Source organism: Apiospora aurea (assembly GCF_038362705.1).
Source record: "Apiospora aurea strain CBS 24483 chromosome Unknown utg000001l_segment0_segment0, whole genome shotgun sequence".
Classification (NCBI taxonomy): domain Eukaryota; kingdom Fungi; phylum Ascomycota; class Sordariomycetes; order Amphisphaeriales; family Apiosporaceae; genus Apiospora; species Apiospora aurea.
In genome coordinates, this window is record NW_027117388.1 from 1,073,957 (window position 1) to 1,100,733 (window position 26,777).

General features: G+C 52.5%; 5 protein-coding genes across 5 annotated transcripts; 2 read left to right on the plus strand and 3 right to left on the minus strand.

Moving 5' to 3' along the window:
• Positions 1-13,452: 13,452 nt before the first annotated feature.
• PG986_000349 (uncharacterized protein) lies at positions 13,453-14,683 on the minus strand (the record flags this gene model as incomplete). The annotated part of the gene is made up of 3 exons (XM_066836571.1): positions 13,453-14,056; positions 14,154-14,491; positions 14,567-14,683. The coding sequence occupies 3 exons, from the start codon at positions 14,681-14,683 to the stop codon at positions 13,453-13,455; spliced, it is 1,059 nt and encodes a 352-aa protein (XP_066705464.1).
• A 1,013-nt stretch (positions 14,684-15,696) lies between these two features.
• PG986_000350 (uncharacterized protein) lies at positions 15,697-18,696 on the minus strand (the record flags this gene model as incomplete). Its single annotated transcript, XM_066836572.1, has 4 exons — positions 15,697-15,798; positions 15,856-17,271; positions 17,333-18,484; positions 18,589-18,696. The coding sequence occupies 4 exons, from the start codon at positions 18,694-18,696 to the stop codon at positions 15,697-15,699; spliced, it is 2,778 nt and encodes a 925-aa protein (XP_066705465.1).
• Positions 18,697-21,374: 2,678 nt separating this feature from the next.
• PG986_000351 (argininosuccinate lyase) lies at positions 21,375-23,040 on the plus strand (the record flags this gene model as incomplete). Its single annotated transcript, XM_066836573.1, has 5 exons — positions 21,375-21,435; positions 21,494-21,711; positions 21,765-21,958; positions 22,013-22,496; positions 22,594-23,040. 5 exons carry the CDS (start codon positions 21,375-21,377, stop codon positions 23,038-23,040), a joined length of 1,404 nt encoding a protein of 467 aa, XP_066705466.1.
• A 1,087-nt stretch (positions 23,041-24,127) lies between these two features.
• On the minus strand, positions 24,128-24,615 carry PG986_000352 (uncharacterized protein; the record flags this gene model as incomplete). Its single annotated transcript, XM_066836574.1, has 2 exons — positions 24,128-24,397; positions 24,451-24,615. The coding sequence occupies 2 exons, from the start codon at positions 24,613-24,615 to the stop codon at positions 24,128-24,130; spliced, it is 435 nt and encodes a 144-aa protein (XP_066705467.1).
• A 400-nt stretch (positions 24,616-25,015) lies between these two features.
• PG986_000353 (uncharacterized protein) lies at positions 25,016-26,690 on the plus strand (the record flags this gene model as incomplete). Its single annotated transcript, XM_066836575.1, has 3 exons — positions 25,016-25,134; positions 25,418-25,695; positions 25,843-26,690. 3 exons carry the CDS (start codon positions 25,016-25,018, stop codon positions 26,688-26,690), a joined length of 1,245 nt encoding a protein of 414 aa, XP_066705468.1.
• Positions 26,691-26,777: the final 87 nt, after the last annotated feature.

Sequence of the window (26,777 nt, forward strand, 5' to 3'; positions counted from 1 at the left end):
AGGGCAACGGCTGGTCCTCCGAACGGCATTGCACCCAACCCACCGTACGCAGACCCTCCGAGTGTGTCGGTATATTGATCTGAGCCCAGGGCCTCTCTGCTAACCTTCGAAACAGCGAGCATTGGAGCGCATAGTGGTACAAGTTCCATGACTGATGGGTGGCCGTGCGAGCGACGGACTGGCAACGATTTGATGGGCTTGACTGGTGAACGACTGATTGACTGCATGGGACAGCAGTAGGTCCATAGCCATAGCATACATATGTATTCTAGCATAGGCTAGGTATGTACAGTGAAGGATGATGGCCCCTGGGTTGGGTTGTTGTCTAGCGTGAACCTCTTTCTCTATACCAGGCCGGGCTCTTGTGTAAGAGGTATGTCTCCCATGGGAACAAAATACTACCTAAACTGCATACCTGGTTGTTCGAAATGATTCGGCAAGGCCCTGCCTGCTATACTTCGGGCGCGATGCTACTGAACGCAATACACCCTAGACGCAAGTTGGGCACAGAGCACGTTAGTGCACACATCGTCCAATCTTTCCTAAGCGGCCACGGAGGGGGAGGGGATTCAATTATCGGATCAGGGGATGATGTGTGTGTTTGAAGAATGGGACGGAGGGGACGGAGGGGACAGGGCCTTGGGGCTTGTAAGATGGGTTTGGATGGGGTCATGGACGGGGTGGAATCGTTCGGTCCTGTGCTTGTTCGTTGTCACCGTTGCTCCCCTGCGTTCCTTAAACCCTGCTGGCTCTGGGAGCAACCCAGCTTAAGCCCCGTTGGGGTTGGGCTAGGGACTATGAGGCGCAGTCCATCTGATCATGCCCGCTGTCGTCGCGCAAGTTCATTTGACGCCCATAGAGCAGTGCCAGTCAATCACCCTACTGGCTTGCGTTCCGTGAGTAGGACAGGCCGTGGACGGCTCTGATTGAGTGGCCTCAGGGTCTCCTTGCTGCAAATCATGGAGGAAAAAAAAAGGTTTCCCAAGACTGGCTTTCGGGGCGCCGTCGCGTGCGCTATGTGTCAATTTCCAGCGCGGACAGCACAGCGAATTTTCGAGTCCCCCATTTTCCAATCCATTTTCCGGGCGGAACGCTAGCAGCTAGTCTGCCCGAGGCTATGCTATTTTTACTGTCATGCTAGATCGTCATCTTTTGGTTGCGTTAAAATTATTTAAATCCGGGCTCCGGGCTCGTCGGAGTGGATTACCACAACGGTACATTTTCATACTGTCCCCCTTTTGGCTCTTTTTGGGCCGGTACGAGAACGTGATTGTGGCAGTGAAGCCCATTTTACGAGCGCCATCTTCTCAACGACGTCAATATCAAAGCACGCTCGGGCTAGCTGGTGTTCGCCAATTGGATGTCCTGGAATGCATCTGGACAACAACCGACGAAATTGTTCAGGCTGGCAATGCAATGCGTATTCGCCTGGCCTGTACGTTGTATCCTCTCGACGGCTCGCAGGCTTACGGTACATACATGTATGGATGAAGGAAGGCAGGCAGGTAGGTGAACAAGAATGCACCCGCCCCCTCCCTAAGCCGACTAGAGTCTTCAGGCCATTCATTGGCCGTCCATCGCAGATGGTGTGGTGACATGCATTAGGTAGACTGAAAGGACATTTTCTTCCATGGTTTTCTTTCTTCACTTGCGCACGAGGTGTCTCTATCCAGTCGGTCTGTCTCGGTTGGTCGCACGGCATCATCAGGCAATGACGCTGTCGCCGGCCGGCCTTGGAGGCAATAGTAGCCACTTGTTAATGCGTCTCTGAAGGGCAGTTTTCTAGTAGTAGATGATAGACTTTTCTGGTCCAAGGATGCATTCTATAGTCGAACTCAGGTCGAACGTGTACCTGAGTAAGTATGTATGCTTGTATGCGTATATGCAGGCGTGGCATGGCGCATAACCGGGCCTATTCTCCTGATGAATGAACCCCCAAGCGACAACTGGGTTCTGTTGTTTATTTTGCTGCCTGGGGGGCTGGCTTGCTTTTCTTGCGTGCCAGCGCCGGAAGGAGGAGCATCCCAGGTGCTATTCTGCATCATGGGTCATGGGAATCGGGTAACAACAATGCATTGTCAGGATGCAGCCGTAGTCATGCCGTTTTACAATCCCCACGAAGAGTCATATTTTGGAGCCATGGGTTAATGAGAACCCAATTGCCGAGAGGAGGTCGTCTTCTCAGTTCTGCGGTCCGTAGTTGTTGTAGTGGTCGGAGACCTGAAGGGTCCTCCGCAGGAAAAGGTTAACTCTGAGGAAATAGATCGGTTAGATCAATGCCAAGACAACGTGTGTGGCCAAATGACCCCCCAACCACCAGGAAAATCGAGAGTTTCAGGTCGACGGGCAGGTCGTGTTGTAGTGGTTGTAAGCCGCCTCTTGCGAGAATGTGTTGTTTGAGTCTATCGACAACAACCATCTTGACTCGGCCGTGTTTGCCCCCAAAGGGACTCTTACCAAATCTCTTCCAGTCGGTCGGCGTTGAGGATGTCTACGACTGGACGCCCCAGATCTGATTCATGATGCCCCCAAAAATAGCCACCCCGACCGCCCTTCAGCATTGGGAAAAGCGCATTTCCCGCAAAGCACATGCTTCTCGCGTGAGATGCTGCGTGGTGTCTGCAAGCGACGTGGCAGCTATGTCTTGCATAGCAGTAGAGAGGCAGAGTGAGAGAAATCAAAGAGGCTGAAGTCAGGTAGTGTATGTACAGGAGGTAGGTGGATGGCTGGGATCGGCGGGTACAGGCGGGATTTTGGCTTTTTTCCGTCTGAACCATCCATGATACGCAGCTGAACTTCTTCATGTACTGTACGCTGTACAGGATGTAGTATTGACTGCAAAAGTAGTTTCACGACAATCCCACCTTGCCAGGTATAGATACAGAACATCCAGCACCAGCTGAAGATCAGTATCGAAGTGAAGTCCAAAGCAGGGCTACTAGTCTGATAATTCTCGATCTGATCTTGTAAGCAGATGAAGTCAAGAGGCAGTTATGTCATAGTATATTCCGCCCTGGAGATTCATCCCGGGCCCGACAGCCGTCTTGGATGCTAGGTACTCCGCGGGCACCACTGAATATGACCTGTAGAAGAGGGTAGTGGGAGTGGAAGTAGACGCCGAGACGCTAGGCATAGCAGTGCTCAAGGATGCCTGCCCGTCGCTCCCCATTTCCCAACTGTTCCAAGGTTTAGCCGGGCTACCAACGCCAGGAAGAAAGCGGTTAGGCGTCATTGTTGACAATCGCCACAACTCAACTGACTACATAATCCATTACCCAATCTGGTGCCACGTGCAAGGGTCAAGTCGAATAATTAGGTACATAGTTCCGAACAGTATGGTGGTCAAGAGAGCTGCACATAAATTAGTAATAATATAAACTTTTCTGGTTGATTGGCTAGAGCCAGGTAGAGGGGAGTTTGACTTTCTAGCTGCTGGCTGGTGAGGCTGACCTGTCCATCAGAGGCTTGGAGCTGGCTTGAAAGCCCTTCTCCGGCTTCTTCTCCGCTCACGTGGAGGACGTCGCCGTTGAGGCCGGCCAGCCTCCATGGTCAGCCCCTTCGCCTTAGTGCCAGCCCTATTCCATCATCCAACTGAGCTAACCTAGCTAGCCAGATGCGATGAGGTAGGTATGTTTAGTTTCACCTTGATAGTGACATCGGCATGTATCCCCAGAGAATGCTACGTGCAGGTAGATCCTACCCTGTCCAGCTTGCAGTTGGTTTCGGACGGTGTTGAAGTTCCTTTACAGGCTGCCTCAATGAGCTATGCGTGCTTGAAACCGCGGTTTCTCGTGTCCCATTTTGGCATTGTGATGTTGCCGGCGACAATGCCATGCTGCGGGGCTTCGGGAACACGCCTTTGTTGGATGAAAAAGGCCATGGCGATCCTGGTTCGACCCTTGGAGAGATTGACAGGCACAGAAGCTCTAAGATGCCAGACGGGCCAATGAGTGTCAATCAAAATGTTTGTTGTTTCGCTGCATCATTAGGCTACGTGCACAGAGCTCTTGCTGTGGTGGGACTTGGCATGGGTTGTGATGCTGGGTGGTCCACAGCCCACGGAGCACATTGACCAGGGCCAGGGTACATGGACATCATGTACAGATGTATGTAGTATGAACAAGCTGGCTGTCTACCGAGACAAAACTGCGGCCTCATTGCCTCGGCTTACAACCTTTGAGACTTGTCTGAGATTTATACTATTACATAAGGTAGAGAACGCTGCTTCCAACGGCCCACACCGCAGCGAAGCTGGTTCTTTACTAGCCTTAGCGGCGGAATTCCTCCCGACACGCTTCGGATGATACGGTAAGAGGTAGACGCTGGGCTCTGTGCAAAAGGGCGAGTAGTTTCGATGATCTTTGGGCTGCCGACGGCCTCCGCAACATTGCATGCCACGTCGCTTGGGCTTATGCGTTTATCCCGAACGCTCTCTTGTGAAATCAGGAAAACCCAGGAAAACCAAAAGTTTCTAATCAAGACGATCACATGGTGGCTCCGCTATCGCGTGTTTTTTTTCTTCTTTTTTTTTTTCTTCTTTTTTTCTCCCTCTTCTCAAGATGGGCGAGTTGAATGCTGATTTAATTTTGGATGCGTAGAGTCAGAGCCAGTGGCAAGGAGGGAGGAGCAGCAACGGCAGGCCTATGTCAGCAATAGAAGCAACACATAGCACGACCTGGTTTGGCAGTGGCATGACTTCACGATACTCTCCGATGTTCCAGGGCCACGTCCCTCCCCATCTACAACGCCCGCCGAATGACAAGTTTCTTCGGGTCAAGAAGGCAAGGATCGGGTGCTACCTATGGGTGGTAATATCATGATCCTTCTCAATGCTATACTATCTTAGCAGACTTCACATCTTGAGTTCAATAATGCCGTTGTTAGCTGGTATGATCATGTGTTTAGGGGCCTGCAAAAAGGCAAGCCGCTCTTGCTCTTCATACGGATCTGGCGGGGGCGTTTGAACTCATTGGCGTAAATCACCTGGAGAGATGCCACCCTCCGGGCCAAGCTCAAAGCGCTCTACGCTCGTTTCGTTTCTATGTTTGGAGGTTTTAGGTTGACTTGCTGCAACATGGTCCCGTTGTATTGGCGAGTTGTTGCAATCTTCCATGCCAACCTAGCACCTAGCACCCTGTGCCCACTCCTCCGTGCTACGGAAACCTGGCTCTGCACCGCTCCGTCGTTGTCGCTGTCGGGCCCCAAGACCAAGAGGCCACTCAGCCAAATCCATTGCTGGCTGGCTTGGCTTGGCTGATCAGTCGCCCATCGCCTGCTTTTCGTCCCCCGTGCGCTTTCGCACTGCGGCCTATGACCTGAGCGCATCAACCTTTAGGGTGTCGATGCTTGTATCCACCAGCCGATACAACGTTTCATGGCCTTCTCTTCCGTTCCAGCAAATCCAAGGTCGATCCATTTGGTCCCTATCATACTACCTACCAATGTACTTACGCCTAAGCTTTTAGTGACTCACGCTGTCTCTCAGCTCGGCTCAGCTTTCATCCCTCGTCTTCCCCATGTACGACTACGCTCGAAGACGTCTGATTACTGTGGCATACTTGACTCTGCACTGAGATTGGTATCCTTATTCAGAAGAAGCGCACTAGGGGCGACGAGAGAAAGGATAAGAAATAAATAATAAGAAAAAAACAAAGGGAAAAAAAACCATGGACATGGGACATGGTATGAGTGGAAGTTTCCTGGGTCTTTCTACAGCTGGGCGATTGGGGATTTACACTGTCCAGGTGAAGGCCCAAAAGAACAAAAAGCAGAGAGAAATCGTTGGCCCCCGACGGAGGGTCGGACGCGGTTGCGGCTCCGACAGGCAATGCTCGCACTGCTGGCATTTATTGCTTCTTTCATTGATTAATGTGGGCTTGAACTCTACAGCCCAGCAGCAGCTGGAGATTTATCAGCTAGCCCCTGGCTGGGTTGTGGGCGCTTTCTGGTGGAGGGTTTCAATCAGCACAGCACAGCACTCGGATTCACCTCAAGTTGGACATATGTGCGAATGTGTCGTGCATCTCTCGATGCCGAAGAAGGGGTCCCTAGACGCTGCTGCATTCCGCGACAATGTGGGACACATGATGAGCGGTGAACGCCATTACCTGCAGACGGTACATGTGTGGCTGCTGCTGTAACCCCGTATCGCTTGAGACAGTGCCTCCTCAGGCCCTCAGCAGAATCAACAAGCAACCAGCAACCAACAACAAGCACCATTACGGGGACTGGGGGACTCGTTAGTAATCACAGTGCAAGCTCTCTGTCTGTCTGTCTCTTTGTACGGTCCTTATATTGTCATGCGCAGGTTGTAGCACGCACCACTCAAGCACCCAGACGCGGCATAGCCTAGCGCACACAGCATGTGACAACCAATTCGAAGCGAAGAGAGGGTGGCACATATAGACTAGAATGCATCTTTACTTCCTATTCAGGAAACGGTGGGAGCTAAGTCAGTGGGGGGGAAAGTGTTGTGCCGATAAGCGGGACTGGCACCACCATGTCAACAGTATTTGGTAATGGACGAAGGGGAGATAATACCACCCGTAGCAGCACTGACGGTGCTATAAGTACTGTCCACCTACTGTACGGTAAAAGAAGTAATCGGGGAGGGAGGGACGCAGACAGAGGGTGTGCCCTAACACCGGGCTTTGTACTACTTTGTGCAATGCTGGGATGGAGGCCCGACCAGGTGAAGAAGAAAAGAAAAAGAAAGAAAAAGAGGAAGCAGGTGCTCCATAGAAGACATCGAAGAGTGTTCTAAGCGGCTTAGAAGCATAAAAACTGGCCCACCGCTCGGTTTTTATGACGACACAAAGATGGGAGATGCAAGGAGCCGATCTACCGGACCAATTTTCTAGGGCGCCTTTTATGCAGCATGCTAGCGACCCCTACCTCTGGCTGCTAAATATAGATTGTCTGATCCATCAACCAGCCAGTCAACCCCGAGGGACGCCAGAAACGGTCAAGGGTTCCCCGGCGCCAAGGAGCGACGACAAAAGACAAGTCAGATTGAACGTTGCTAGGGTGCGTATTGGCAACAAACACGCATGCGTCTGCGTGCACATGCAATTGCACTTTTCGCCGTGGGTTTCTTTTTGCACCCAGACATCCAGGTGAGCGGTTAGTCAATGTCAATCCGTGTGTCTGTCTCCCCAAGCAGATACTCAACAGCCGAGCAAGCAGGGCAGGCCGGTGTGCTGGCTAAATGGACTCGCATTTATTACCTAAGTACAAACAATCTCCACTACGTCAAGATGGAGGCTGATAGACAACCCAACCTTGGATTTTTGTACATAAGCTGCCAGGAGGTATCTCGGTACCTGCTAGTGCTAGCACAAAACCTTGAGGGGGGCACGGTTCCCTCGCTTGCCAGCCCTCTCCTTGAAGACTTGAAGACTCGAAGACTCGAACCCTTCTTTTTCTGCATATCCATCGGCCTAAGCGAGGATGGAGCGGAGGCATACCCTGCGAAACTCAACCCAAGTCCCCCAACCTAAGACGAGCTAACATTTAGGAAACACCCGACGCGGCGGCCACTATGTCGTGTCATCCGTCTGCAAACCCGAAGAAATGCACTGTCGGACGGCGCGGCTCACATACTCTTGTGGGCTAGCCCGGCCGGCCAAGCGCGTGACCTCACTGTCTGTCTGTTAGACGGCGATGGGCGGTGCGAGTTGGCTGAGTGTGGTATCACGACCGCCCGACGGGCCTTCAGCTGGTCGCACGACAAAATTCGGATCTTGTTGGCCGATCTGCTCGGTTCGCTGCTGACTAGAAATCTCCGATCATGGCATCAATACGATTTTTATTCCCAAGGTCAAGTTCTACAAAACGTGTCGAGGTGGCTTACCGCTTCCAACACCCCTGCCCCCAGTTACGTCGGCGGTTCGCAATTTCCGTCAGGATGAGGAGCAGCCCCGATCGAAGCCCGTTAGGCTCGTGTAACTGCATGAACCAACTCTTCACCACATCCCGCTGCCGAAGGAGCGCCTGGCACCCCTTATCGCGGCATATGTACTCCGTGCAGGAAAACATTGATGGGAGGCGGTGCACCTCAAAAACGCAGTTGTCGGCGCCGGCCAGGCACTGTGGCTCATGTTCTCTTGCTGGCCATCTGGCCAATGGTTTTCCAGAGACATCATGGCATCCTGGATATTCAATATGCAATCCCGGGGGTGGTGGATGACTTATGGCTTCAATAGAACGGACACGGTATGAACCATTGCCAAGACTCGAGATTATTCGATTCTCCAACGAGCAGGCCTTAATGCATATCTTTGCCGCGCCGTTTGATTGATGTACACATCGACTCAAGTCCCTGCTAAGTAGCCGGGACTGTGCTCGCCAGGTACTGGCAAAGTATCCGGCCATAAAGTGGAAAGAAGACAGGTAAACGCCCCCTAAACGCATTGTTCGTTGCTCCTCGGCAGTTGATAGACCCATCCAGACACCTTGACATTGTCGCGGCTCGCGTTATGATGACGATCTTCTCCCATTCTGTCATCATCAGGCCCACGAACAGCCCAGATTGAGGGTTCGTGACTGGTAGGTGCCGCTTCACGTAAAGATATCACCAAAACAACGACCCAATAGCACGGCACTTTTGGATCCTAGGGTCATTATTGCGGCACAGCGCAAGGTGGTAGAGAACCAGGTAGCCAGGGGTGTGGGAGGCCAGCCCACTTGCACATCACATACCCAGTGGGCTGTCAAAAGACGTTGGAACCTGCGTTGGGTAAGGCTGTTCGGGGCAGACCGGGCTCGTGATCCGCACCGACGGAACTGCCGAGCCACCTCCGGCAGCAAAAGAGATTTCTGTTTGAGTTCTGACTACGGTCCATGGGCTCAGCTACCCAAAAGATGAAACCCTATAGCAGCCCGCCAATGAATCCCACCCTGAAAGGACATGCCTTTTCACTCACTGCGGGGCGGGCCATTGGAGACGCGGCGGCAAATTCCAGTGGAAAGAGACTGGGTATACACAGCGAACAAGGCCCACTCTATTTGAAACTCTAATGACTTTGGACTACTCGACGCTAGCGCGAAGGTCCAGGCTTCTGAGGATGTTTGCAGAGTCAAGGGGTCGGAGTATATTCTATTACCCATTGATTGTTCGGCGCGACGAGATTTTCGCACGTGGTCGGGCAGCAGGAGCGACGAGAGGGGATTCCCGGGGTGTCTTTGATTGCAAAATGAGCTCAAACGGCAAATGTTGAGATGAGGTTCCCCGGTTGGATAATGAGGTTCGAGATCAAATCTCACCGTCAGGCTGTGGATTGACTGGACACTCGAGCTGGCGCGAGAATAGTGGCTACTGCTCTACTCCATTCCACCCATGCTACCCAGGTTGTCGGGCTCATATCAGACGGAGTGCCATCGGGGAGGACCCGGAGACGACGGCGCTCACGATACCATTTTTTGGCCTGTTCTGCAGGGTAGAGGGTAATTGGTTGCGGAAGAAGAAACAACACTTGGGCGCCGGATTCCGGAGCTGTAGAATCGCTGACATGAAAGGGCCCCTCGAGATACCTAGAGTATAGTGGGTGGTTATAATTGCAGGGGCAAAGTCTGATAGGTCCGCTTTTCTATCGTTTCCGCAGGACGATACGTTACACTCGCTTTCGCTTCTCTTTTGGGGTTCTCATGGGTTTTACTCAGCGCCCCAAGAAGCGGCACAGAGCACATGACTCCAATCTACCTACGAGCTTGCATCTGACGTGCAGCTGAGGCGGCGCGGTTGCTCTGTCTGACAGGTTGGGGTCTGGGCCATGATTCACCGGCTCACTGCTCACAGACAAGGCAGTCCCTGATAGCAGGATCAGGCACAAAAAGCAGGCTTCTGGGATCCTGCAGCGAACAAAAAGTCAGTCGGGGATCGACGAGCGACGAGCGACGAACGAGCGTCCAAAACAAAATAATAAAGAACGCCAAGCAAAAAACGAGTAAACCAAAGGCGGGGGATTATCGCTGTCTGGAGTAGATTTGCATAGCTAAAGCAATCTTGTCCGGGGTTGGAAACCGGATTCTGGGCAGAAATGCAGCAAACATCCAGATTGATTTTCGCAAGGTGAGCCCGGGACAAGAGACCGGATTTGCGATGGCATTGCGGAAATCAACATAGATCTAGCATTATTGATGGTGATGATGATGATGATGATGATGAGAGACAGAGATAGCATGCATGACGAACATTTTTCGAAGATTGGGAACCTGAACGAGTTAGACCGCTTGCTTCATTCGGTGATGCGCTCCGCGGAAAAAGCTGATTGGACAGGGACAAACTTGCTTGCACGCACGACGCCGGCGCATCCCTTGCCAGCATGGCGATGACAGAGATCTACTTTGTCAGCTGACAGCAGAGAGGACTCTCGGATAATAATATCCGGGCATTCCATTTGGGAAAGACGCATCATCGAAAGCTGACTCCGGATCGCATGTTGTTAGCGAGAGCGAGCGGACGAATGAGGCAGCGAAGAGGCTTGTCAGCTGCAGATCAGCCCTGCCTTCCCTTACGACATGGCAACACATCAGCAGCAGCAGCAGCAGCAGCATCGTCATCCCTTGAAACATAGTCCCCGGATTGTTAACTACATGCAGCCCTTAATAAGTCAGACAATTGACCACAGCCCAGCACTTTCGCATATGTATGATAGATCCTCAGCATCGGGCCGAAACCCTTTCATGTCGCACACAGTTGATGGGAGAGGGAGGCAAAGTCTACTACCACGTAGCATCTGGTCGCTGACCGACTTAGCAGAAATGTCTGACTGGCTCCCAGGTCTTCTTCCTTGCTCATTGGACCTCCCTGTGGTGCCAGCCAGATAGATTCGTCGGCCGGAGGAATAGGACTGCATACGCGTAGCCCTACGCGTTCGGAACCGGTGCCGGCTCCCAGCCACCACCGGTAAGCATGTTCGAAATTTGGCCACTGACGTCGGGCGGTGAGCGACTGCCGGATTTCACCTACAGCCTGGGCAGTGCGAGGTATCGGGAATCAGCTACACACGGCCGAGCCAGTCAATGTGTACATGTCTCTCCCGTTTCGGCGGTAATATCAAGTCATGCACCTCTCCTCGTGGCCATGGCTATCGTCGAGGCTTCTTCTATCGACACCCCCGGCGATGACCAAGTACAGTCTACATAGGTAGCCACATATCGACGCTGCTGTCCCTCGATAAGTCGATATCGGCATGCAGGGCATCTCATGTCTGCTCAACAGTGATGGCGAGAGGAACGGCAAGTATACACAGCACCAGATGCGGAGTGGCATTGCTTAGACATCCGCAGGGTGAGTGAGTACGTAGCTTCATACCCATCGCATGCTGAGAAGCCAGTGTACCCAGGACCAGTATATGGAGAATCGTGCCCGGTGGACCAGAGCTATACAGGCATTCGAATGCCATCTATATCAGCTAGTGAAATTGAATTTACTCCAGAGGTAGAAAGATTAGAGTTCTTCGGTGGGTTATTGTTCGATAAGTAGACCCTCTGTCTGATACTCCGAGCTCTCACGACATTAGTAAGGGCGGCGAGGACGGTGGTGCCATGGCTACTCCCGGGGAAGTAACAGCAACCAGTATTGCCCGGCATCGAACACACGCTCAAACACGCTCATGATTCCGAGTCTACTGTCAAGCCCATGCTAGCAAGTGCCGAAGGGCTGGCTGGCTGGCTGGTTGGCTGAGAAGAGGTTATCAGAAGAGATGAGGACTCCAGCCAGTCGTTGCTGATCCCTGGTACTGGTAGGCAATAACAGCCTTGCCAGCATACAATCCTCGAGGTTTCTCCCTCTCTGTGGAGTAACAGACTTTCGTACCGCCAAATTGCTGTTCTCTGAATAAGTCTAGGCGCAAGCTTGAGACTCGTCCCAGAGGTTGGGCAACGGAAGCAAGGGCCAATTTCGCCAGGAGCACCCCATGCCGGGAACCGCCATGAAACCTAACGGTTGCTCGTTCATATGCAGGTCCATTGGCTTCAGATTATTCGATTTCATTGGCACTATTGGCCCGGTATACCCACTGCGCCATTGCCGTCATTCAATACTATACGGGAACGCAAGAGCAGGGGTCAGGGGGCGGGGGCTCAGAAGGGGGCTGAGCTGCCCCTTCTCGTGTTCTCTATATCGCGGCTAAACAGTGCCGTTTGCAAAGACTTCTCATAGGCTGCCTCCCCCAGGGTTCGATTAATCACGGTGGTACGATAGCCGCTGCTTGTCTTCAGGAACTTTCCAATTATCTTCTTCGACCAATGGGAGGCTCCAACCGCCCAGCTGCTTCAATAGCTATATGCACCGCGGTGGAGGGAGAGTGTTAGTACCGGTCCTGGCATAGCGCATGGCACAAGCGGCCGGCCCATTCTACAGATGGATGGAGAAAGACGGATCTCATGTTACCAGCAGATTACTCAGTGTCTTGGTGCCTGGCTTGCCCTGCCGATTTTCCTCTGGCCTGGCCGCCCGGTTCCCGTGGAGCTGCCACGGTTGCACTTGCCCGGAGGAGATGATGCAACGTCGGCCAAGAGGGGAAGGAGGAACGGCTCGGTATTATGGAGCGAGGTTGCAATGTGCCTATGTGCCTTTGCCCGCTTCGGGACAATACGAGTTTCCGGGGTAACAGGCCGACCGTGAGGTGACGATCCGTCCCGGAGGGTGGGTGACAAAGGGAATATATGGCCATGACTGTGATAGCCTGTGTTCAGTGATACCAGGTCGCCCGGGGAGGGAGCTGGCGGCTACGTCCATTGCCCGACCAGCTGAGCGAGTCAATCAACCCAGGTGAGGCAGGGAAGAGGGGCCAAAGAGTCGCCCCTATTCGAATGGGCTATCTGTCAATCATACTCTAACTTCCAGAAAAGCTCTGACTGAACGGACACTCCTATATGCCGTTCAGTCGAGACTGGATAAGCACCGTACTGGCTTCAAATAGAGCAAGGCCAACACCATATATGAACCATGGTCGCCTAAAGAATGATTCGATACCCTAATTGCTCATACCAAGCAGTTTTATCGTCTATACGAGCTCACCTTCTCCTTCACTGCTTGATGTCCAGAAGCGGATGCCGATACGTGGCTTGAGTGCCAGGAAATTCAGGGGTAAACTTCACTCCGAGACAGGCACGCGCGCTACGCATCTACAACGTTCAGCGTCAGATGCGTTCGCTAGCTACAAAAATGGAATGGAGGGTAGAATTGCATCTTGCGCTTTCGTGTTACGTGCTTGGTGGTCTAGGTCTTTGCATACATACTACGCAGTTGGTCGTTCTCATTGCCCCTTTAGCCCCAAGCCCGGCCGTGTGCACTGCGTTGTCAGATCGAAGGGCACGCTCAAGTCGCGGTAGTAAAGAAAAATTTAGATAGTAGCTAGCCTGTTACTTATGACGCTTACTCTATTCTCCTAAAATCAGATGGTGACATGTTCAACCTTATCCTCCCCTCTCCTTTCCCCTCAAGTATCACCACCCACGCGTGTCAGTGAGCGGCACGCAATCCTCCAAGAACTCATCGGGTTCCATCTCAGGCACACGCACAATGGAACCGCCGCCCACCATGCCCACGCGCATCTTGCGCGCCGCGCGATCCATCTGGCCCTGGACATCGGCCTCCTTGAGCAGCGCGCGGTTCTCCTCGCCATCGAGGCCGTAGACCAGCGTCGCCAGCGCGCTGTCCTTCCACGCCGCGATGCCGAGCCGCTTGGTCTCCCGGATGGTGAAGCACAGGTACAAGGCGCCCGCCGCCTCGAGCAGCAGCGGCAGCACCAGGAACGGCCACCGCACGCCGTAGTGGGCGGCCGTCATGCCAAAGTCGGGCTGAGACCGGGGTGGATCGGGAACACCGCAATTAAACGTCTCTGTGCCATTTTCGATCGAGACATAACCTCCACCTCCCGCGCCACCAAAGCTCACTCGGCCAGAGTCCAGTCTCAGGCATCGACCAGTCGCGGCCTGGGCACTAGAGTAGTCGACGTCGAGAACACCGTATTGCGTGACGATGGTCTGCATGAAGGGTTCGTAGGCGAGGAGGCTGATGATGATGAGCGCGCCCAAGGCGCTCCAGTGACTATGAGTTCGTGTCAGATTTCGAGCGGACGACCCAGGCCAAGTGGTACGGGGTGTATGTAAAAGAAAAGAAAAAGAAAAAGGGGGAGGTTGCGCACCGCACCCATATAGTCCTGAGCAACCTGACACTTCCCCAGGGCCCCTTGCTAGCCTCCTCAAAGCGCTCGAAGATGAGCAGATGATCCCGACCACGACGATACCAATTCCACTTCGCTTGAGCGACGCAAGAGCTGACGGCGAAAGCCAGTGCCGCCTTGGAGATGGCGGCCAGGATGGAAACGACCGTGTTAGGCCCCAGGAAGAAGCCGCCCCAGCTTTCAAGGCTATTGCCGCTGAGCCGGTAAAGGGTGACAGCCGTAGCCACGAGTGAAAGAACGCTCAGGAGCAGGAGAAGAAGCTCCCATTTCCACGCAGCCCAAAGGCCGGTGGCCCGTCGCTGCCGCCGATGGTGATGGTCGATATCGACTCCTTTTCGGATCGATGATGGGTCATGAGATTATGCGGGGGGTACGTCAAAGGAAGAAACGGGCTCGGACCGCTCGCTGACAGTCCCGGATAGCGCTGTGTCGCCGCCACTCGGCGAAGGGTGGAGGCGGTCGAGGTGGTGAGAGCTCATGCCTGCTTGCATAGTGCGATCCATCGGGGATGGCGTGAAGGTGAAGGGAGAAAAAAGTTTTGAGGGCCATTCAGTCCGACAGCTGACAGTCCAGTAACTGGACCTTATCTGCCGCGCAACCGACCATCATCAGTATATATAGCATTGGTCTGGTTACGGACTTATACAGCAGACGCCAAAAATAAGCCAAAGGGGACAAACAATTGCCAGGTGCGCTCTGGTTCGTAGATCCAACTGCACATCGCATCTCAGCCCCAATCCGGGCGCTCTTTTTCCTCTTTTTTCCCCTTTTTTTCTTTTTCTTTTTTTCTTTTTTGCGAAATCAAGCGGACAGAGTAGCACACCTCGAGGCCTCGCATTTTTGTTCATGATTCTCGTGGTATTTGTCCTCTAATATTAGAGGAATTCGCATAAATGCGTCGCAGCTTGGGAAATATGCTATCTAGGTATCTATCTACTATGAGCGAAGTAGTCGTTCACTACTTTTCCACTGTCACGCTCGATCAGGCATTGTTCATCGTTTTGCCTGCCCAAAGATTTTCTTTCTTCCATGTTCGTCGTCATCGCTATCTCTTTCCTCATGAGAGCCAGCTCCAAAAACTGGGTCTTAACCGACGTCTCTTCCCCCTTTTTTTCTTCACATGGAATCGCTTGATATTCCTCCTTCAATGAGCTCCACGGTACTCATCATGTCCGATTAAGTGAGCAGTGCAGTCGTGAGCAAATAAAATTGCTGAGAGTGAAATGTCATGGCCCAACATTCCTCTGCAGATAACTGTCGAGGTCCAGAGAACTCCGATAACGCCCCGGGAAAGGACTTTATAAACGAGTCATTTTGCATCTGGAAAGGGGGCTTTGGCCACCGTCAGAATGTGCACAGACAGACAAAACCGATTCTGGCGCAAGGCGCGCAAAAGAGCCAACGCGCAATGGCAGTCGGTTTAATGTCACAGGTTGTGTAGCATGCTGTGGCTGTCAAGGGTGAGCCCATCGGCTCAGTAAGAAACCACCGCGGCCAATTTGTTCTATATGGCAAAGTTGGTCCGGAGGGTCTGCTGATCCTCGGGCTGCATCTGGTTTACGAATGAGTCGAATTGGGGGATTAGTTGACGGTAGAGACCGATCACCTGTTGTTGAATTAGTACACCTGTAATTGCAATAGAAGCTGGAAGTACTGTACGTACCTTCTGGAAATCTTCGCTCAGCCCGCTCTTCGTGTCACTGCGTAGCTTGATTTCTCTATAGCGGGCGATGGACGTGAAGAAGTGGAGCAGAGACTTCTCCATTGCCATCGGGTTCTGTTCTACAATGACGCAGAAGCCCCTGAAAGCTGTGGCTTTCTCGTCCGAAGGATCCACCTCGTCCATGGAGGTCAAGAACTCCTCTGCGAAAGACCCAAGCTGGGGTGCCAGTTGCGCGCTATTACCAAGGCCAAGACGTCCCAGGGCAATTGCCGCGTTCTCGATGACACTCTTAGGGATACCGGGATTTGTCATGGTTTCAAGGAAGCGCTGGAACAACTCAGGCACGTAAGGCGCCATGCCTTCTCGGTGTTGAATAGCAATCTCACCCGCCGACCAACAGGCATTGTTAACAACGCTGAAGCCACTGTCGATCTCTTCGTCTAGAATACTGTCGAGATCCAGCTGCTTCAGCAATATCGGGAAGATGTTGCCAAGAGAACTCTGAAGCTCTCCGAAAACGTACTTGGCGCAGTCTCCCAGTAAAGCGTAGGCGGACTGCCTCACCTCATCCTGGGGATCTTCTAAGCAGAAGGTCAACAACTCGAAGAAGGGCAGCTGTGACTCCTTGACCAGCTGAGCGGACTTCTGCTTATCAAGGGCTTGAATAATCGCACTAAGAAGATCAAGACTAGTGACCAAGAAGTCCTTGTCGGGAGCATCCAGAGCTGGGTTGTTTGCCAGTTGCATGGAAGCCTCAAGGTTCTGGTGAATGATGTTGACGCATCTGCCGAAAATCGGCTGGGCATAAGGAGTAAACGAGTCATTCAATGCCATGGCCACATAAGACAAGCATTCAAGCAACGGGAAGAGTTCTCTCGAATCATCTGCAACCTTTTGCCAGCGGTCAATCAGGGCCGGCATAAGTTGGTTGACGAGGTCGGGACGAGCCAATGCGGGCCCTATAGCCTCAGCCAGCGTTTGCACGCAATCATACAGAATGTAGATGTTTCTGTCCTTGTATTTGCCGAAACAGGCCACAAATTGCTGAATGATCGGCAAGCTGTAGGGCTCGAGGCTCTTGCCGGCCTTCTCTTCGAGGTTCGCGAAGGCCGATGCGCCGGCTTCCTGAACCTTTTTGTTCTTGTCCAGCATCTTCATAAGAATACCTTCCATCATGGGCTCAAAGAAGGCCTGCTTCTGGCTGGGGTCCGACAGTTGGGCAGCCCAGGCGGAATACCGCCCAAGTGTCCAGCAAGTGATTTGCCGAACAACGGGCTCGGGGTCATTAAGCAGAGAGATCAAGTAAGGGACCAGTTCAGGCAGATGCGGTGTGACCACATCAATGCATCCATCAGCTACAGCACCAAGGGCGAGCACAGCGGCTTCTCGGTGAGGCCAATCCTCGTGCTTGAGGTGCTTTGTCAGGTAGGGAAGGATTGATTCGAAAACCGGGGGCGCGGAAGTCTCGGGCAAAGACGTCCAAAGCGGCGGCTGAGCACTTCCGCAATGTCCATCGTTCGTCGGGGTTTGCGTCATCGCCGTCGTCGATATCCTCCAATTCACCCTCCTCGAGATCGTCGTCCATGCTCGCAAGCTTCTCGTAGGCGTTTCCATTCTGGGCAGCATCCACCGACTCGCCATTCGCCAGCCGTGCGGCGTTCTTCTTTGCGAATTGCGGTTTGATATCTTCTGCACGGTCCTCTTCATCCTCGTCATCTGATGCACCACCAAGCATTGCGATATCTTCCGGGCTGTAAACCATGCACTGCAGCAAGACCGGGATGATCTTGGCGATGTAAGGCGTTAGCGACTGCCACAAATGCTCGTGCTCCCCAACGGCCAACCAGAATTCGGCAGCGTCGCAAGCCAGGTCTTCGTCTGAGCTTTGCTGTTGCGTAATGATGTAGTCGACCAAGCCAGAGAGATGAGGCTGCAGCTTGTCCGGCCGGGTCTCAACCAGCTGGACAAAAGCTCGGCACACTTGCCGACGGACGTCAGTGTTGTTGTCACCGGCGAGAGTGAACAGGTGTTGCAGCAAATCGTCGATAGAGTTGAGCATAGCCTGCGATTTCCTCGGGGTAAAGACATTGATGGCCGTCAGCGCCTGGGCGCGAACCTTGGGAAGGGGGCTCTTGGTGGCTTGAATAAGTTTCGGCAGAATGAAATTCAGCGGGCGCTGGCCGTTGAGTTCTCGCTCCAGCATTTTGGTGTTGTCTTCACAGATTTTGGCCATGGTCAGCATTGCGCCCTCTTGCGCCTCGGTCGAATACTGGTTGGTCTCGTTTCCAATCATCTCGAGCAGCTTAGGTAACAGCTCTGGCCAGCTCAGGAGGCCACCCCGACGTATCAGTTCGGTTGCTATGTTTCCGGCGTAGTTGCGCATTTGCGAATTTGGATCCTCCAGGATCATGGTGATGCCTCGTTTGATGGGGGTCAAGTTTGACTCGGGGATTTGCTTGAAGCCCATCCTGACGTTGTTCTTCAACATGATAGCTGCAGAAGAGCGGATCAAGTGCAGATCCTCGACGGTACATTGGAGGCCAGCGGGGGCGTTGTGCTCGAGAACAGGTAGATAAGATAATTGTTGATGTCGGGCGAGGCCTTGGCTTGCGACAGCATCTGATTCGGGCTTGAGTTAGTATAGGAATATTTATGTATGTGCAGACAGCCACAACCCTTTGTCCCATGTTTTTGCGATCATGTTCATGCCTGGTGAGGAAGATAGAGACTCACCAATTCGGCCTGCTTCTGCGCGGCCTTATCGAAGCCACTCAGGGAGTCCTTGAGGCATGCTGCAAGCTGGCTCAAGGACTCGGGGGAGGGTTGCCATTCTGATGCCATGTTGTTGCGCGGTGGTGGTGGCGGGGCGGGACAAAGTGGGCAGTTGAAGAGGATGCGCTCAGCCCTGTATCAGTAGAAAAACGCTAATTGCTTATGATTAGTAGACCGCAGCCCACCGGGGCGTAGTTGCGACTCTTGGTCGATCGTGGGACAAGTTCAAAGAGAGCCTTGAAGTCGGGTTGAGAGAGTGTGAGAGAAGGAGAGGGGCAGAGATGTCAAGCACTGCTAGCCGCAACCTAAAAAAGACGTGAGTGAGGGTTCCAGGATGAGATGAGATCAATTCGTTTTTGCTCCACTAGTAGCAGGTTGGCAGAATTGAGGGCCCCGAAGGAGCTGGTCCCAGTGTGTAAGGCAAACCAAGTAGTGTACATACCTTGTTGTGTGTATATCAATGGTCCAGACCGGTTTGCAGAAGCCGATGACAGCTCGGCCTCAAAGGCGTTGAAGAATTGTAAGTCAAAACAAAAATAGGGGAACAATCGGCTAGGTGAAGGAAGTAGGGATTCATTCACATTTGGTGAGGTGATGGGGGGTGTTGCTTGCTGGCTTTGCTGGGTGTTGCTTTCTTGGCCAGCTTCGCTTCAATCAGAGCAACGCAACGCAACGCAACGCAACGGCCCTCTTCTTTTTTTTCTCTCGCTGGTTGGACGTTGCAGGCGGCCCTCTTACAGTGGGGCAATGGGTTTTTGCACGGGAAGTGCCAAAAGTGGACAACAGGAGAGAGGCAGCTCGTTCAGAGAGGCAAGAGGAGGGGGGAGAGAGTAGGTGAAGGAGAAAGGGCCCACAGCTGGTGGGATGTGGTGCAGGTGGGATCTGACTCCTGATAACCTAGTGGATAAGGGAAAAGGCTACGGTTAGGAGGTGGCAGATAGTCCAGTTAGCCCCTCCATCTCATCATTGCAAGTGTGCATGTATGTGCCGTGCAAATGTATTGGCCTACCGGTATTCATTGTCGTGAATGAAAACCAAGGAAAGGCTCTCTGGCGGGTTTGCCTTGTTTTGTGTTTTCTGCTTCTTGGCCCCCTTTTCCCACCCTGGAGTTGTCTTATGAATCAATCACACGGCGACACAGAGAGCCAAAAGGTTTCTTGTTCCAGGGTATCCATCCTCTTTTCACCACACCTGATGGGCTGATGGCAAGCATGGAATGGCACATGACAATCCCATAGCACACGCATACTACTTACGTACATGCACACACACGCACGCACGCACACACACACACCTTTCACCTTTCTTGGTGATCGATGGACTTCACACTAGTGGGTATGTATGTACATAGCTTTGAAGCTGGTTCCGTGGTAGGGTGAAGAATGTAAAAATGGCATGTACCTTCCTACATCATCGTCGGTTCATAACCCACCGCTAACCTTATCAGGGGGTCGCTATTCCATTTGTGCACCCCTAAACCCCCAATGGCCAAATACACAAGAAACATTGACAACAGTTTGTGTGGTTGTACCGCTTTTCCTGTTGTATGCACTTGCCGGCGGGTTTGAGACCCAACCCGATTTATAGAAAGCTCTCTCCTATCATCACATCCATCACCCTTTATTTCTTGCGCACCCCTTCACAGTAATACCACAGCATGATGGACCGAGATATAAAAGAAAATATGTACAGACCGTTTCGGCAGTTGACGCCCATGAAACACTCCTATGCCGGATGGCCCTTCTTTTCTTGGTCGTTTGAAAACTGTCAAGACTGTAAAAAGGTCAAGTACCGTCTGTGAAAGTGTTGAGTCAGGTTCTGCATACTCGAGACTCATGGCAGCCCAATCACTTGGGTTCATTTACTCTGCAGGGGGATCATCATCGGCTGCGTCGAGGTATATGGTACAGTAAGTGCAGTGAATCAAACCAGGGGTTTCTGATGACTAGTAGTTGGTAGCAAGTAGGGGGATGCCATTCATCCTCGGAATCTGCATCACTTATCGCATCTGCCTGCCATGGATGTTCCACCCAGCAAACAGCAATTGCGCCTCACCCCCAAGATAAGGCAGCGTGGTATGATGTAAAATGGACTGTTTGCTTCTGGTTGGATAATTTAGGCTAAGTAGCTTGTGACAGTGCCGGTGCTGGGGCCTGCCATTTTCATGATCATGGTATGCTGTTGGTATAACATCACATAATAACCCCGGAGCACTGGCTGCAAGCTAATAAGCTTAGAAGCCTCGTCTCAGAGGCATTCTTTGTATCTATGTCTATCTATCTATATAGATATATAGATTGATATATACAGCTATACATGTATGCTATAACACCGGTGTCGGCCCCGTAAACTTTTCCTATGACTGCAGGCCAGTGGCGGCAAGGGGAGGCAGAACTACGTATGTAGGTAAGAAGCGGGGTAGCGGGGTAATCGAGCCAATACGGCCTCTCCAGCGTCACTGCTGCCATCCGGCGTACGGCGCATCGCAGCTGCCCTCGACTGATGACTGATGACTGATGACTGATCGACCAGTTATAATTCCTCAACAAACTTTTCGACCTTGATAACTCCAGCCCTTGACCTCGAGCGTGTCAATTCCTCAACATCATCGGCGTTGATTACTTACGCCCTCGAGCTCGAGCGCCAATTGGTACAATTACGCGCCACATGCTCCATTGGTCTCATTGATCCCATTGATCTCATCGACCTGGAAAACGCAACGAACGCTACTCACAGACATTTCCAACATGGCTGAGAAAACGGCGGACGCCCCGGCAGCTGGCATGCTCTGGGGGGGCAGGTTCACAGGTTCGAATGCATCGGGAGACAAGCTTCGGGCGCAGTATACTGACCTGACGGTGCGCAGGTGCGATTGATCCTCTCATGCATAAGTACAATGCCTCCATCGGGTACGACAAGGCTCTTTACAAAGAAGATATCCTTGGATCGATTGCTTTTGCCAGGGCCAACTCAAAGGCTGGCATCATCAGCGAAGATGAATTCGAGGCGATTGAGCGTGGTTTGCTCCAGGTGATGGAAGAATGGAAGCAGGGAACTTTCGCCATCATGCCCAACGACGAGGATGTGAGAAGCCACTCAACTCCACTCAACTTCTCCAGACTAACACTACGGACCAGATTCACACAGCAAACGAACGTCGCTTGGGAGAGGTCATTGGCAAGGACATCGCGGGTAAGCTGCACACAGGTCGCAGCCGCAACGAGCAAGTCGTCTGTGATATGCGCATGTGGTTACGCGATCGGATCCGCGAAATCGACGGCCAACTCGTTGCATTCCTCAAGGTCATTGTCACGCGTGCCGAGTCTGAACTGTAAGCCAGACCCACATATGGCCAAAAGCGGCCCCTACTGACTGGCCATTTCAGCGACTACATCATGCCTGGATACACCCATCTGCAGCGTGCTCAGCCAGTTCGGTGGTCTCAATGGCTGATGTCACATGCCGCTGCGTTCAAGCAGGACCTCGAGCGGTTGCGCCAAGTTTTCGAAAGGGTCAATCTGAGTCCACTTGGTTGTGGCGCTTTAGCCGGCAATCCATTCCGAATCGATCGAAACATGATCGCCAAGGAGCTTGGGTTTAGCGGAATTACCATGAACTCCATGAATACTTCGGCCGAGCGCGATTTCCTGATGGAGTTCCTAGTCTGGAACTCGATTTTCACCAACCACGTCAGCAGGTGGGCTGAGGACCTCATCATATACTCGACATCTGAGTTCGGATTCTTGCGGCTGGCCGACGCCTATTCTACGGGTAGCTCTCTAATGCCCAATAAACACAACGGTGACTCGTTAGAGCTCCTACGGGGCAAGTCGGGGCGTGCTTTCGGTCAAATGGCTGGGTTGATGATGGTGAGTTCTTTCATTAATATCTCAGCCAGTTCCCTTCCTTGGCTTTGAAAGTGATCAGTAGCGTATCGAGAGTAGCTACTAACTATTGACTTGGCAGACCGTGAAAAGCTTGCCATCTTGCTACAATAAAGATCTCCAGGAAGGGTGGGAGCCTATGCTGGATTCGGTTCAGACTGTGTCGGACAGTCTAGGCATAGCCAATGGGGTCGTTGCTACCTTGACGGTGCGGCCAGAGCGGATGGAGGCTGCTCTGGACAAGACTATGCTGGCCACTGATGTTGCAGAGTGGTTGGTGAGGAAGGGATGTCCGTTCAGAGAGGCTCACCACATCTCTGGGCGCGTCGTTGCACTGTCTGAAAAGCAGCAAATTTCGATGGACAAGCTGACCCTTGAGCAACTGCAAGCCATTGATTCACGGTTCACAGCAGACATTGTGGAGGCATTCGAATACGAAACGAGTGTCGAGGCGAAATCGTCTCAAGGCGGTACCAGTCGATCAAGCGTGCTGGAGCAGATCCAGGTCCTCAGGGCTATGTTGGATTAGGGGCTTGATAGCCTAGTGCAGGATGCCTGCGAGGCAAGGGTATCTAGGATGAACATCAGACATGACACACTTCGTGCTATGGGAAGACTTATGACGTTAGAGCGACGCTCTTGAATGAACCAAGAAGTTCTAAAAATAACAAAATATCGCTAGAGAAACTCGAACGGGACAACTGCCGGGCGAGCCGGACATGGCAGGAGATGTTGTCGAATAGACGTTTAGTCTTGAAGGCGTCTTCCTATGAATAGTTAAGTTCTTGAGAATCGGTATTCAAGGCGCCGACTTGTTGTCAATAGGAATAAAATCACAGTAGGCATCGCAGTCACGAGCCAGGCATAAGGCATCGCAAGGGGATATGAGAAGGTAGAGAGTCTGACTGGCTCTCCGCTTTGCTTATCTGTCCGCGGCGACTTCTGTGCAGCCTTAGCCCCTAGTACAGTTGCTAGTCGTAAGAAAATTCTGTAGACAAAGGAGTTTTGATTACGGGATGAATGCCAATGGTAGAAACAGGCAAATTCGATGGCGATTTGTCCAAGGGGATTTCTACCCACAGCAATGAGACTGCGGACACTTCCTATTCTTTCTCCTCTTGCAATATTCTTTCTCCTATGGGCGTAGACTATTGACATCGCATACAGGCAAGCTAAGCATGGGCTGACCTCCATGCACCGCCCGTAAAGTTGCTTAAGCTACCTTTTGCCGTTGTCCTCCTGTGTGACTCGGCCATCCGAATAGGAGAATAGTTTCCCCCACGATTTCCTCGAAACCAGGGCTGCATGTCGTCCAACCAATGCAGCTTGCCTTCTTCTGAGCCACACTCCTACACGTGAGCAAGGTCCCTCATGCGCACACCCGGATCTGCTCGGCAGCCCGGGATACGGCGTTGGCACACCTTCAGGAGGCGCCCTTGTATCGGAGCAGTACGGCCTCGACCAAAGACCAGCTAGCTGAGTGGGGGCCAGTCATCGCTTAGGTCTGTAGTGTTGACGTTGATACCATGACTGATCGGCCTGCAGCATCGTGTCTTCCCGCTCGAACACTATCCCTTTAGTATCTTACAGTAGATTCTGGCACTTCAATTGACTGTTCAGGCACTGACTGTGCCGTTTGGAGCGTCGCCAGCGGCTGGTGTGAGATGGTGGAGCTTGGTGTTGGCAACCTCGAGGATTTTTTTGAAAGCCTCCATCTCCTCCTCGAACGTGCCGCCAAGCCCGGTGCTGACGAGGCTGACAGAGTTGGATACATAGACATGCATCTGGGTCTTCTTGACCAGTACCTTAGCTAGACGAGTGGTAAAGTCGATAGTGGGTTCCTCATGATAGATGGGGGTGGACAGGGGCATGTCCGGGTTGAACCTCTGGTGACGTTGTTAGCTTCTTGTCGCAATATGCTGGTTCGGGATTGACTGACGTCTGGCAGAGCATATACCAAAGATCCCATAGGTGCAGGTCCAGCGGGTTCGTCAATGGCCACCGTGGTGAGATACATGAGGATGACCTTGGGCTTGGTGATCAGTCGCATATGGATTCTCGTGTCCATCGACCGGGGAAGAGGGAAAGACAGCTGCTCATCCATGGCTGCACTCTCACGTAGGTAAAGTCTCTCAACTTGGAAGAATATCTATTGTGATGAGGAGGGCCAGTAAGGTCAGCCAAGAGAATTATGGTAGTAGGACTGGAGGCAGGCAACGCCCATGTAAGTTGAAGTTGAGTATCGATATCAAGATGAGTGGACCGTGCACTCAAGAGTCAGAGTCGCGGGCGTTTGGCTGTTCTTCTGATTGACCCCTCTATCCAGCGTCCACTGACTGGTGCGATCTATCTACCCCACCATCACGCGCAAGTTCAATGCTATTAGCTAATGCCTCCCCGGTAGAGTACGCCAGACCAGTATCTCACATTTGGTCCATCTGTTGTAGTCAGCGGGATACCAGCAACCTGTCGATTACATCAATGCTGCTTTGTTGCGAAATATGATGGCCGACGGGCAGACCACCAAAGAGGAGGGCGACGACACCCAATGGAACGGCGTCGAAGACACCGTCGAGGACCCCGAAGAGCTCCGAGTCATTTTCCAGGCCTTGGACTCATTCTCGTAAGTAACGAACACGCTGATGCGAACTGTTTTATCTGTTACCTACCACCTTGGCACAAGGTTAGTCACCATGTTATTTGTGGCTTCATCATATCTTGAGAACTCTTTGCCCAAGTCTTTTGTCCTTGGTTTCTGTCTACGACATCGGACCGTTTTGTATTGGAATTGTCCTTGTCTATCTTACTTTTTGCCTTTATATATTGTTCTTGCCTGACCTGTCTCATATGGTATCTCACTCAAGAGATCTGCAACAGCGCTATTCAAATAACTAACCACCCCGTAGCCAGTATGCCAAGACAGCGCACCTGAACTGCACTCACCTGCGGCGAAGGGCTTTTTATGCCATGCCGCAAGCGCAGTGGCAGATGCTGGCGAAGCCACCGTTCTCCTATCTGGAGACATTGGATCGTACAGATGCCGCCATCGACAGCAATGCAGGCCTGGCCCGTACCATTGTCCAGTATGGCCTGGCCTCTCTTGGGGTGCACAACCCATCCGCAGGTGACGCAGAGGAGAACCAGATGATGATACCCAAGGAGTGGGTGGGCGTAGCAAAGTCCAGTAAGTGACGACCACGGTGACGCCTCTTTGGACCACTTGATGTCCTGACCGGAGCTGCATCGTCACATCATGCGCCATGGCGTTTCTCAGGACATCAGTATTAGGCAAGCCGGGTCTCGTTGTACGCTGACCAAGCTGCTTCATTAGATGACATGGACAAGGCCAGAAGCACCATCCGTCAGTTTTACCGTGACTGGTCCGCCGAGGGCGCCGCGGAGCGCAACGTCTGTAACGACCGTGTATTCAGCGCGCTAGAAGCCGAGAAGGTGCGACAACCAGACCGTACAGAGCCCTGGAAAGTTCTTGTCCCTGGTGCTGGCCTGGGCCGCCTGGTCTTTGACCTGTGCCACAAGGGCTACCTTAGCGAAGGCAACGAAATATCGTACCACTCACTCCTCGCTTCATCCTATATCCTCAACCACGTGGAACAAGCTGGCCAGCACACCATCTACCCATGGATACACACGTTTTCCAACCACCGCAATCGCGAGCAGCAGTTCCAGAGCTACAAGATCCCGGACATCCAACCTCAGGAGACCTTGAGCCAGGCGCAGGGTATTGGTGCGATGCAGATGTGCGCTGCTGATTTCTTATGTTTGTATGGCGATAATGAGCACAAGGACGCTTACGACGCCGTGGCTGCTGTATTTTTCCTTGACACGGCGCCAAACTTAATCCGGTACCTCGAAGTGATTCGGCATTGCCTGAAACCCGGAGGCGTCCTGATAAACGTTGGCCCCCTTTTATGGCATTGGGAAAACAACGTGGCTTCCAACAGCGGTTACGACGGCGAGGACGATGACAGCAGTGGTCGAGGGATTGCGGAACCGGGAAGCTTCGAGTTCACTGCTGACGAGGTTGTGGCTTTGGTGAAGGAGATGGGATTCACTATTGAAAAATACGAGGACAACATCAGAGCTCCTTATGTCCAGGATGAGCAGAGCATGCTTCAGACGGTGTACTCTGCGATTCATTTTGTTGCGCGGAAGGTATGATTCAACCTCTATTGGAAGAAGTCAGGTTGATTTCCCAGTAGCCATGTACAAACACCATCCCTCGCATAACTCTTACTTAATTGGGCG